This window comes from Lithobates pipiens, unplaced genomic scaffold (genome assembly GCF_037356315.1).
Source record: "Lithobates pipiens isolate NorthernLeopardFrog02 unplaced genomic scaffold, aLitPip1_a1.2 Scaffold_19, whole genome shotgun sequence".
Taxonomy (NCBI): domain Eukaryota; kingdom Metazoa; phylum Chordata; class Amphibia; order Anura; family Ranidae; genus Lithobates; species Lithobates pipiens.
Genome location: NW_027507764.1, coordinates 236,624,861 through 236,636,648, shown reverse-complemented (window position 1 = coordinate 236,636,648; position 11,788 = coordinate 236,624,861). Strand labels below are relative to the sequence as shown.

General features: G+C 39.0%; 1 protein-coding gene across 1 annotated transcript in view; it reads right to left on the bottom strand.

The window, feature by feature from the left end:
• Positions 1 to 2,665: 2,665 nt before the first annotated feature.
• Positions 2,666 to 11,788, bottom strand: part of TEX10 (testis expressed 10) — a 137,481-nt gene continuing 128,358 nt past the window's right edge. The window contains exons 13-14 of the mRNA XM_077491801.1: positions 7,117 to 7,327; positions 2,666 to 4,244 (exon numbers count right to left, since the gene is read on the bottom strand). Coding sequence (XP_077347927.1) covers positions 4,155 to 4,244; positions 7,117 to 7,327 — 301 coding nt within the window. The 3' untranslated portion in view covers positions 2,666 to 4,154. The remainder of the gene's footprint in view (positions 4,245 to 7,116; positions 7,328 to 11,788) is intronic.

Here is an 11,788-nt window from a genome sequence, read left to right as displayed (position 1 = left end):
TGTACTTTTGTACAAGAATAATAAAGAAAGCAAAGAATACCACACTATTTCTTGTTGGTCTGACAACTTCTTAATGTGCTTTTCCATGTAAATCTAATCAATTGAAAACAAATCTGCCATGAAATAAGTACAGTATTGTAAAGCAAATGAGAAAAATGCTTACAGCAAAACATTTGGTGTAGGTAGGAAGGTTTACCTTACCTTTAACTCAATTAAGGATCTTTCTTTATATAACCACCTAAGCCAGCTTCTACATCTTACTGGACTGCTCCTCTGATAACGATATATCTTCATCAATGTATGCCTTTGTTAGACTTGCTTTGTGCTATGTTGCCTTCTTGTCCAGTGAACTAAAATATATTCATTCAAGTCACTGGGATGAAAGTTAAAGCCCAACTCAACGATATATTTTCTATCGTACAAATCCGCTAGCCATAGTTTAATTAAAAAAAAAAAAAAAAAAAATCTGACTGCATTAGTCACCTTTTCTCCAGTGATGTCACTTGCAAAACTTATTTTCTGCCATTAGATGTCCTCAGTCCTCTGCACTAAAGGACAACCACCATCATTGGCATAGTCAAAAAAAAAAAAAAAACGACTATGACAATGCCAAAAACCTTAATGCTGGCACTGACCATTTGTTTTTCAGCTAGGTCTACCCACAGTTTTTCCTTGTATATTATTATCCAATATATTTGTACAAATTAAGCTTTGCTTAGCTCAAGGAAAGGGATCATCATCCTTACACACGCATCTCATAAAAGTAAAATATCAAAAAAATGTATTTCAGTAATTCAATTCAAAAAGTGAAACTCATATTTTATATAGATGTGTTACACACAGAGTGATATATTCCAAGCATGTTTCTTTTAATTTTTGAGGATTATGGCTTACAGGTAAAAAATTTGATACATCAGACCAAAAAAAAAAAATGATTTTTAACCACTTGACAACTGGGCACTTAAACCCCCCTTCCTAACCAGACCAATTTTCAGCTTTTGGTGCTCTCACACTTTGAATGAAATTACTCAGTCATGCAACACTGTACCTATATGAAATTTGTGTCCTTTTTCCACACAAATAGAGCTTTCTTTTGGTGGTATTTAATCACCACTGGGTTTATTTTTTGCGCTATAAATCAAAAAAGACTGAAAATTCGGTAAAAAAATAAAAAAAATTCTTTGTTTCCGTTAAAATTTATTGCAAAGTATTGGCAAGTATTGCACAGCATGGGGAGAGTATTGGCACTGAGCAGCGCTGTGGGCACTACACATGCAGCCCACTGCAATCTCTCCCCCTCTCACTGTACCGATCGGTAGAGAGGAACCGTTTGTTTACAAGCGAACGCTCCATCATTTGAAGGAGCGATCACATGGTAAACGGCTGCTACTAGCGGCTGTTTACCGCGATCCGTGATGACTGGTCTGAAAGACCCGGATGTTTTCAGGAGCGTGCGAGAGCAAGATTCTGAGAGGACGTCCATGGACGCCCACCCAGAAAAAACATGCGTTGTAGCAGTTTTTCGGCTATGGGACAGTCGGCAAGTGGTTAATACAGAAATGTTGGCTTACTGAAAATGTTTTCTACTCTTGCATAAATTACTGCATTAATGCAGCATGGCATGAAGGTGATCAACCTGTGGCACTGCTGAGGTGTTACAGAAGCGCAGGTTGCTTTGATAACGGCCTTCAGCTTGTCTGCATTGTTGGGTCTGGCGTCTCATCTTCAACTTGATAATACCCCACAGATTCTCTATGGGGTTTAGGTCAGGAGAGTTTGCCGGCCAATCCAGCACAGTGATACCACACAGTGGACCAACACCAGCAGATAAGGCTCCCCAAAACATCACTGACTGGAAACTTCCCACTGGACCTCATGCAACTTGGATTCTGTGCCTCTCCACTCTTCCTCCAGACTCTAGGACCCTGATTTCCAAATGAAATGCAACATTTTCCACATTCCGTGATGATTTGGGAAGCCATGTCATCTGCTGGGGTTAGTCCACTGTTTTGTAAAGTCCAACGTCAGCGCAGCCTGCCACTAGAAAATTCTGGAGTACTTCAAGCTTCCCTCTACCGACCAGCTTTATGGAGATGCTAATTTTATTTTCCAGCAGGACTTGGTACCTGCCCGCACTGCCAAAAGTAACGATACCCGATTTAATGATCATGGTATCACTGTGCTTGATTGGCCAGAAAACTCACCTGACCTAAACCCCATAGAAAATCTGTGGGGTATTTTGAAGAGGAAGGAGAGACACCAGACCCAACCATGCAGATGAGCTGAAGGCCGCTATCAAAGCAACATGGGCTTCCATAACACCTCAGCAGTGCCACAGGCTGATCGCCCCCATGCCACACCACACTGATACAGTAATGCAAAAAAAAGGAGCCCTGACCAAGTATTGAGTGCATACTATACTGTAGCTGGACATACTTTCCAGTAAGCCAACATTTTTGTAGTAAAAATCAATTTTTTTTATTGGTCTTAGGCAATATTCTAATTTTCTGAGATACTGAATTTTAGGTTTTCAGTAGCTATAAGCCATAATCATTAAAATTAACTATTTGATGATATTCTAATTGTATGAGATGTATATAAATTATACACACACACCTTGTGTGTATAACACACACAATTTTGTAATACTAAAACACTGAAAAACTAAAAAGACACTTGTTTTTATTTAAGTACTTGAGTTTCCTGTACATCTAAGGCAAAAGTCACTAAACATTTTGCAAAAGCATACCTTAAAAAACAAAACAAACACAACAGTTACAGAAAAAATATTTCTTGTAAAAACTGTTGAAAAGATAAAGCGAATATATTACACTATAGTAAGAAGGGAAGTTTAATTTTACAAATGAAAATGCTTAGAGTAGAGTAAACCAGAAGAGCAAAGCATCTAAGGAGCCACTGGCACGTCAAACCCAGCTATCCTATTAAGCATTCTTTGAACCCTGAAAATCAGGGTGCTCTGCATATTTCAGCAGCTCCCATGGTAAAAAGACTGGTTACTTGGGGTGATGGGGAATGCCTATCACCTTCAAGGAGCAATAGCAAGTCATAGCAACTATTAGGACAGCTCTTCACCACAGGATTCGCTACAATATCAGTGTGCCCAAAGTTTCAGAGGCCTTAGGACACTCAATACAAGAATTTGACTGAACTATACATCTGGAAGTGCATGAGCTTGCATACCAATGGCTCTTTCCAAACCTTGATCTTGCTTAGAATACACTTTAAGCATCATCAGGATGAAGTAAGCAAAATTAAGGGGTCAGTCCATACAAAAGGGATATTGGGGGACTGTGGTTGTATGCTCACTAGTTTCTTGGCTTTTTCAGAGACCTGTGCAGTGAGATTGCCCCACGTAAGCTGCCCAAACTAGCAAACTTCTACCAGCATTCTAAAAAACATGAAATAATTGAAAAAAGCAAAAAAGACTCCTTTGCAATGGCAATAGTTGGAAACTGGACAAAGATGAATACATTTTTTGCACGACTAATAAACCCAATCCATTTTCCCCCAAAGCTGAAATATCCATTTTTAATGGACTGACCCTTCATCTGTTTGCATATATTACAGTCTGAGGTCAAATGGTTGCTCTTTTTTTAAAAAGTTATTAATAAAAGAGATGGCTTCACATTTTACACCAAGAGATGGAATGATGCATTGAGTACCGGGGAGGATAAGAATCATAATTTGTTGAGCGGCAGAGTGAGGCTCATGTGCAAGTACCAAAAAAAGTGTGTTTTATAATGATAAATTTCACTATTTGTTCAATACAAAACATTCTGTAACGCTATCACTGCAATTTAACAGAAAACCATAGCACATTTGCCATAAAACATATTTACTTGTATAACAAAATCTGAAAATTGTGATGCAAAAATATGTAAATACTTTTAAGACAACTGCATACAAAAGAAAAACAAAATCCTTAAAACATACGTATGTGAGAACAGTATGTAGAGGTTTCAGACTACTTGAACACTGAAAGCATTATGTTGGCAATTTAGCCGTTTGGAATTTTTATTGAAACTTTACATTTTCAGAATATATAGGGTGTGTGTGTGCTTATACAAAGATCACATTTTGAATATACAGTAGTATTTTGTAAGATTCTTAAAAATTAAAATGCACCCGGAGTCTCATTCCTGTATCTGTTTTGAAAGATACACATTAAAGCAGTACTGCAGATCAGTCAGCCACTGTTCTTGAATTTCACAGCTCTTCAAATTCTAGAGTGAGAATTAAATAAACAGAAATAAGTCAATGAATATGATCCTATACTCAAATGTATATTTATTAAAATAAAGTGGATGGCTGCATGTCTGAAGTGAACATAGATTCATTGTACGCTTGAAGTCTTAAAGTGTAAGTCTTGGAAAAATATATATTAGGGGAAAAAAACAAAACACAACATGCATTACATCTCTAGAATACATAGAAATTTCCCTTTGTATGTAAACGCTGCAAGTACAGAAAAATATATGATCCATTAGAAATCTACTGTGCACTTAACGTTGTTTGAGCCGGCAATACTGAAATCTCAAGCAGTATTGTAACTCCTCAGTTCTCTTTTGCTAGACTACAGGGCACCTCCCTTTTATCATCTCTATAACACAAGGGAGGTGGTACGTAGTCTTACGAGGAGAACTGGGCAACAACACATCTGGAGATTACAGGGCAGATGAGGCAAAGTGCACAGGAAATTAGGTGCTCACTTGACTCAGAAATTTCTCTGCTTGCAGTGTTTTTAAAGGAATACACATGAGGAAACATCTAGTGCTGCCCATTTTTTATTTTTTTAAATTTAGTCCAGAAATACACATTAGGGTTTTTTATGATAAATTTAGCCCAGGAGAAAATTTACACCCATTTAAACACTTCAGCCCCAGAAGGATTTACTGCCTTCCTGACCAAGCCCTTTTTGCGGTAAGGCACTGAGTCGCTTTAACTGACAATTGCGCAGTTGTGCGAGGTTGTAACCTAACAAAATAGACATCCTTTTTTTCCCCATAAATACAGCTTTCTTTTGGTGGTTTTTATTTTTTGCACTATAAACAAAGAGCAAACCTTTTGGAAAAAAAAAAAAAAGCAATATTTTAAAAGTTATTGCATCTACAAAATAGGGGATAGATTTATGCAATTTTTAGAATTGTTTTTATTAGTAATGGCGGCGATCTGAGACATTGCAGTGGACAGATCGGACACTATTTTGGCACCACTGGTATCTATACAGTGATCAGTGCTATAAAAATGCACTGATTACTGTGTAAAATTTGCCCAAAAATTGTATGCAAGACAGCAGGTGGATGAAGTCTTCTTTAGGCCCCTTTTACACATGCAGATTGTTTGTTTTTCATCCATCCATTTGACAGATGAAAAACAAACATCAATGCATCTCAATGGAAAAAAGTATGTAAAGGGATCGATCATTCATTTACAACCGTGTAAATCTGCTTCCATCAACATCTGTTTTTGGAATGGATCAAAGCCCTATAATTTTGTCCATTAAAAAAACGGATCAGACGAAAAACTTAAATAAAACGGACAAATGGTCTGTTTTTGCATGAAAGAATGGCTCAGGGACTCAAGCAGTTAAGGACTCTATTTGGAAGATATGAAAAAATTTTGTAAAAACTTCATACATTTTTTTTCTTTGAAAATAAGTGACTGAACTGTTGAAACAAAGATCCTCTACTTACACAAAGCTACTGGTTTTTATTGTGCACCATTATGACCTATCTGCCGACCTCCCAACGACCAATGACATCATCAGCTGATGAGGAGGATGTTAATTGCCTGCATAGTATCATTGTTTGACCCTCCCTTGCCTCTCTCCATCAGTTTTGGGTCACATTAGCTGAGTGATGGAGAAAGACTAAGGGAGAAGAGAAACATTGGAATACTAGTCAGTACCAGTTTGCAAAAGTATTTGCTTTGGAAGAATAAATCGCCTATAAATGTTGGGTGTCCTATGTGTGTGGATGTTGCTGCATTATGTAAAACTATGAGGATAGTTTTTCCATTTCAGAATGGGGTGTCTTTAGACTGTCCATAATTTTAAAGGATCCTTGTTAAAAAAAAAAAAAAAAAAAAGGCTGAGAAACACTGGTATAGAGTGCTTACACTGCAATGTGAGATGAAGGGGGATGAGCAAGGCTCCTAAGGCTGGTCATTGATGGTTCAAGTAATGTATGGGCAGGCTCAACGTACCGAGTTGATTGATCAGCTTGGCTAGAACCAGCCTGCCAGACTTTGCATGCAAATATCGCCAGCGTCTGGTGGTATAGCCGCTAGCAATAATCACAGTCTTCTCCCAGTAGGGATGGCTTCCTCCACCCCCTACACTGGGCGAATACAATGTCTCGGCAGGAGGGATTGCCCTATCAGCACGGTCTGGGTTGATGGGGGAATGGAGTAAATTTATTTTTTGTAGTAGGAAAGAAATTCACTCCGTGTATTTTCTGCTAGCTCCGTGTCCCTCATCATTTCACTGCTTAGACGACTGCTCTATCTTTCATTTCATTCTTCCTCACACTACAACTACCATTCATATTGTGCCTGTCCTTGTCCCCTCAGCTACTGCTTGGTCAACAGTTGCGGGGTTGGGACAGTCCTGCAAAACTGGGCTTGTTGCTGACATCTGACAAGCAGATAGGAAAAGCAGAAGTGGTGGCTGTGAGAAAGACTCAAATAATATAACTGACAGCTGCTGGAAAAGGAAGACAGGCTGGGATGAAAGTGGCCGAGGATGGACTTAGAAGAGACAAAGCACTGGAGCAGAGACCTTGCAATCAACCTTCTGGAGTCTCCCTTTTAGACCCCTTTCACACTGCGGGTGTTTTTTCAGGTGCTGCATCGCTAAAAATAGCACCTGAAAAAAGAGGCTCCATTCACTGCAGTGTGAAAGCCTGATGTAAAGCGGCTTCCAGAAAATAAAAAAGTAATGGAAAACCAGGGGAGCTAGCAGAAAATGTGAAATGCAGGATCAAATCAGTTAAACAATTAGTTAAGAAAAAAAAAAAAAAAAAAAAAAAAAAAACTTACTTTACTTTAATGCCACTTTTATTCAGTTAATTGAGCTACAATCTTATTTTAACCTACCATAACATCTTGAAGGGTTTGCTGGACAAGGAATGCATTGGTCATCATATGACTCCTTAGTTGTGGATTCTGAAGTAAAAGGCGAAGCAACTGTGCAATAACGGGCAGCTCTTCCTGGCAAGCTCTGCTTACTTGCAGGTTCTGCAACATCAGCTTCAAAACATTTGGCAACATAGAGAGTAATGAAATGCATTCTCCCCATAAATGATCCCTGGAAGATAAAAAAAATAAAAATGATTTTTAAAAAGCATATCTCATTTATATTATGTCAACACACTCCAATAGCTGCTGGAACACGAATTACATGCTGCAAGTAGCAGCAAGCTATCAAACATTTCTCTTTAGATCATCTCCATTTAACTTTCTATAATAAAGCAGAAGCCAATCGTAAGTTGCAGAGTTATTAAAACTTTCACACAATGATCAGTATTTCAGTAAAAAAAAAAAAAGAAAAGCAGAGCGCCTTATGCACGATCTAGATAACTTTCAAAGCTCGTCTAACTGAAGATTATTTCCACAAAATTGAATGCCCTAAACGTCTCCTTGTTGGTTGAGGAGGCTAATAATAATAATAATAATAATAATAATAATAAATAGGATATATATATCCTTCGCATGGAAAACTGATGCTATTATCCAACTTCATCTCCCCCTCCCCAGTTTGCCATTACATAATCACACGTGTGTGTATATGTGTAATATATATATATATATATATATATATATATATATCTATATGGTATTTCTTTGATGTATGTAAATTATCTTTATAGATAACCATTGAATGTAGCGTCAAGTGGCACGAATCCTGAAGAAGTGACTAATCAAGAAAAAGTTGATCCATTTTTATGGCCATTGATAGAAACGTCTGTGGAAATATGTATATGCCACTTATTTTATAATCTTTGTTTTTAGGTTGTGTAAATAATTTATATATACAGTGCTCAGTATAAATAAGTGCACTCCTTTTGAAAAGCAAGATTTTAATCAAATATCTCAATACAAGAACAATTTCCAAAATTTTAACCAAACCAAGCTTTATAGAACATTTGTTTAGAGCATTACATGAAAGGTTGATAATATAACTTGGATTACAAAATCTTCAGTTTTAATCAAATTAGTTGATGCAAAAATGAATATACCTGACAACAAAAAGGGACATATTACCACTATATAGTATTTGTAAAAAGAGCACCAAGTCTTCTAGCCATGGAATGAATAAGTTGGTGACATATTGCAACATCTTATTCCATTCTTTAAGAACAATCTTTTAGAACCTGAATGCTGGATGATGAATAATGCTCAAACTTATCTCTTCAGAATTCCCCATAGGTGCTCGATTGGGTTCAGATCAGGAGACATACTTGGCCACTGAATCACTTTCACCCTGTTCTTCAGAAATGCAACAGTGGCCTTAGATGTGCGTTTTGGATCATTGTCATGTTGGAGAAAAGTGCACGACGACCAAGGGCAGGGAGTGATGGTAGCATCTTCTCTTTCAATATAGAGCAGTATATCTGAATTCATAATACCATCAATAAAATGCAGCTCCCAGGCACCAGCAGCACTCATGTAGCCCCACAAAAGGACACTGCCACCACCATGTTTCAATGTAGGACCCATGCATTTTTCTTTGTATTCCTCATCTTTGCAACGCCATACAGTTTTGAAGTCATCATTTCCAAAAACATTTATCTTTGTCTCATCACTCCGGAGGACCCAGTAGTCTTTTTCAGCATGGGCTCTGGCAAATTCTAGGCAGGCTTTTTTGTGCATGGAATTCAGGAGAGGCTTCCTTCATGGAAGACACCCATGCATGGCATTCCTCTGCCGTGTACACTATATGGTGTCATGGGAAACAAATCACCCCAGTTTGGCTTTCTACATCTTTAGCCAACTGCAGTAAACTTGAGTGGCAATTTTCTTCAACTTCTCTCATCAGAAGCAGCTCCTGTCGAGGTGTTAACTTCCGTGGACGGCCTGAATGTCTCTGCGAGATGATTCCAGTTCATCTTTGTTAAATTTTTGTATCACTTTTGCTACAGTATTCTGACTGAAGTAAAGCTTTGCTGTTCTTCTTGTACCCTTCACCTTTCTTGTGTAAGGAAAGGATTTTCTTTGTCAGGCCTTGTGACATTTCTCTTCCATGTGGTGCCATTGCTGACAGCATGAAATGGGAAGGGGTTTTCTTTGTTAAGTAATGACCTATTATAATCGTCTGCTGGTCACCCGCTTAATGATTAATTAGACTTACCTGTAGTTGAATTCTTGTTAATTAGGATTTTGTTGTCTAAAATGTAGCTTTGCTCCTAAGACTTTCATTAAGTATTAATTTATGCAACATGTTCTTGAATGAAAGGAAAGTAAAGGTAATCTGACAAATCTGTTTACAGTGCTCAGCATAAATGAGTACACCCCAACAGATTTGTCAGAAAACCTTAACCACTTAAGCCCTGGACCATTTTGCAGGGCAAAGACCAGAGCACTTTTTGCGATTCGCACTGCATCGTTTTAACTGACAATTTCACGGCCGTTTTGCAACGTGGCTTTTTTTTTTTTTAAACAAAATTGATGTAATTTTCCTCCACGTGAGACGACCGTGGGAATCCCCGTGGCGACAGTCTGCGAGACCCGCGGAGGTCCCAGCCAGCACGCCCCGCCGGTGACATGGCAGCTATTTTAAAGGCACGTACCTGTATGCCCATTTGCCTGTCTGTGCCATTCTGCTGACGTATATCTGTGTGCGCCAGTTGGCATGTGGTTAAGGGCACCTTCACACTGGCAGCGCCCGGGCATCGGCGGTAAAGCATTGCTTTTTTTTGCGGCGCTTTGACGTTTTTTTTTGCAGGGCTTTTCAGCCGCTTACTGGCCTAATGGGCAGTGACGGCTGCAGCTGTGCTTTGCTGGCACTGCCCATTGAAGAGCGGTGTATACACTGCTCCTACAGCGCCTCAAAGTTGTGGCTTGCGGGACTTTTTTTTAGCCCTAGGACTTTCACACTGGAGTGAGAGGAGAGGCGCTTTACAGGTGCTATTTTTAGTGCTATAGTGCCTGTAAAGAACCTCAGTGTGAAAGCAGCCTTACTGATGGTAGAGGAATTAGGCATTAGCAAGGACACAGTGCACACCATCCTCTGCAAATATTTGGGTAATTGAAATTTATTCCCGGTTTTTGCCGCAAAAGCTGCCATAAACAGAAAGCAAAAAACGGATGGAAACCTCTGGAGATTTCATGACCGTGTGTGATCAGAATCCATTGTCACAGGGAATGAGACATGGATTAGCGAGTTTGGGGTGGAGATACTTGAACGGCCTGCAAAGAGTCCTGACCTCAACCCGATAGAACACTTTTGGGATGAATTAGAGCAGACTGCGAGCTAAACGGGCAGATTTGGACAGGTGTCCCAATACTTCAGGAAATATAGTATGTGCATGTACACACACACACACACACACACACACAGACACAAACACACACACACACACACAGCATATGTGTATATAAACATACATACTTGAACAGGCCAGTGACAATTCCATTTAACAATCAAGGGGACTCTTAATTATGTTAATTTTATGCAAAAGTAAAATACCTTACCTTAGTATTTGGGAACTAACCGGTTTATCAAATCAGACATTTTAAAGGAGGTTATCTACATGGGGTTATAAAGTGCAGGATTGCCTACTTAGAAATTTAAAGCGTCTTTAAACCCTTACACATCACTCTTGCCTATAATTAGGCTTACTTGTAGGTTATGTGAATATATCCTAAACTTGCACCATTTTAGGAGATATTTACTGTATCAGCATGTGCCAACATCGACACATGCACAATGAAGAAATGGATCGCTCGTGTCATTTCTCCAGCTCCTGTGCCATTACCAGTGGCTCCTGGAGTCCAGGAGTGATGTCATTGCGGCTCCAGCCAATCACAGCGCCAGAGCCAGCGATACCTGGAAATGTGCCGCCGGCCACAGCGGTGTGCTGGGACCGCTGCAAGGTCTACAATCTATGAGAAGTATTTCATAATGAGCTAGAATGCTATGCATACTAGCTCATTATGTCTTTGTCTTGCAAGTTTTTTTATTTATTTTTTTCATGGGTTTACACCTACTTTTAGGGGGGAAAGAATGATTTGGCTAAAAACAATACAAAAGTAGTATCTTATGTTGGTAACTAGACTTGAGGGGTCTTCATGTCTATATGCGATTCAAAGGGTAATTTGTTTACCTGCTAAACACTATAGTGACCATAATTGATATTTACAGTAATAGCAAATGAAGTATTTTCATATTAAGATCAAAAGTGTTTGGTCAACCAATGGATGAGCGTGTCTGGGGCACCTCAGCCCGACAGAACACCTTTGCGATTAATTAGAGGGGAGACTGCGAGCCAGACCTTCTGGCCCACATCAGTGCCTGACCTCACAAATGTGCTTTTGGAAGAATGGTCAAACATTCCCATAGACACACTCCTAAACCTTGTGGACAGCCTTCCCAGAAGAGTCAAAACTGTTATAGCTGCAAAGGGTGGGCCAACTCAATATTGAACCTTACAGACTAAGACTGGAATGCCATTAAAGTGCATGTAAAGGCAGGTGTCCCAATACTTTTGGTGATATAGCGTATAGTCAATTGACATCTTATCTACATATAAAAAGGTGAGAATGCCCC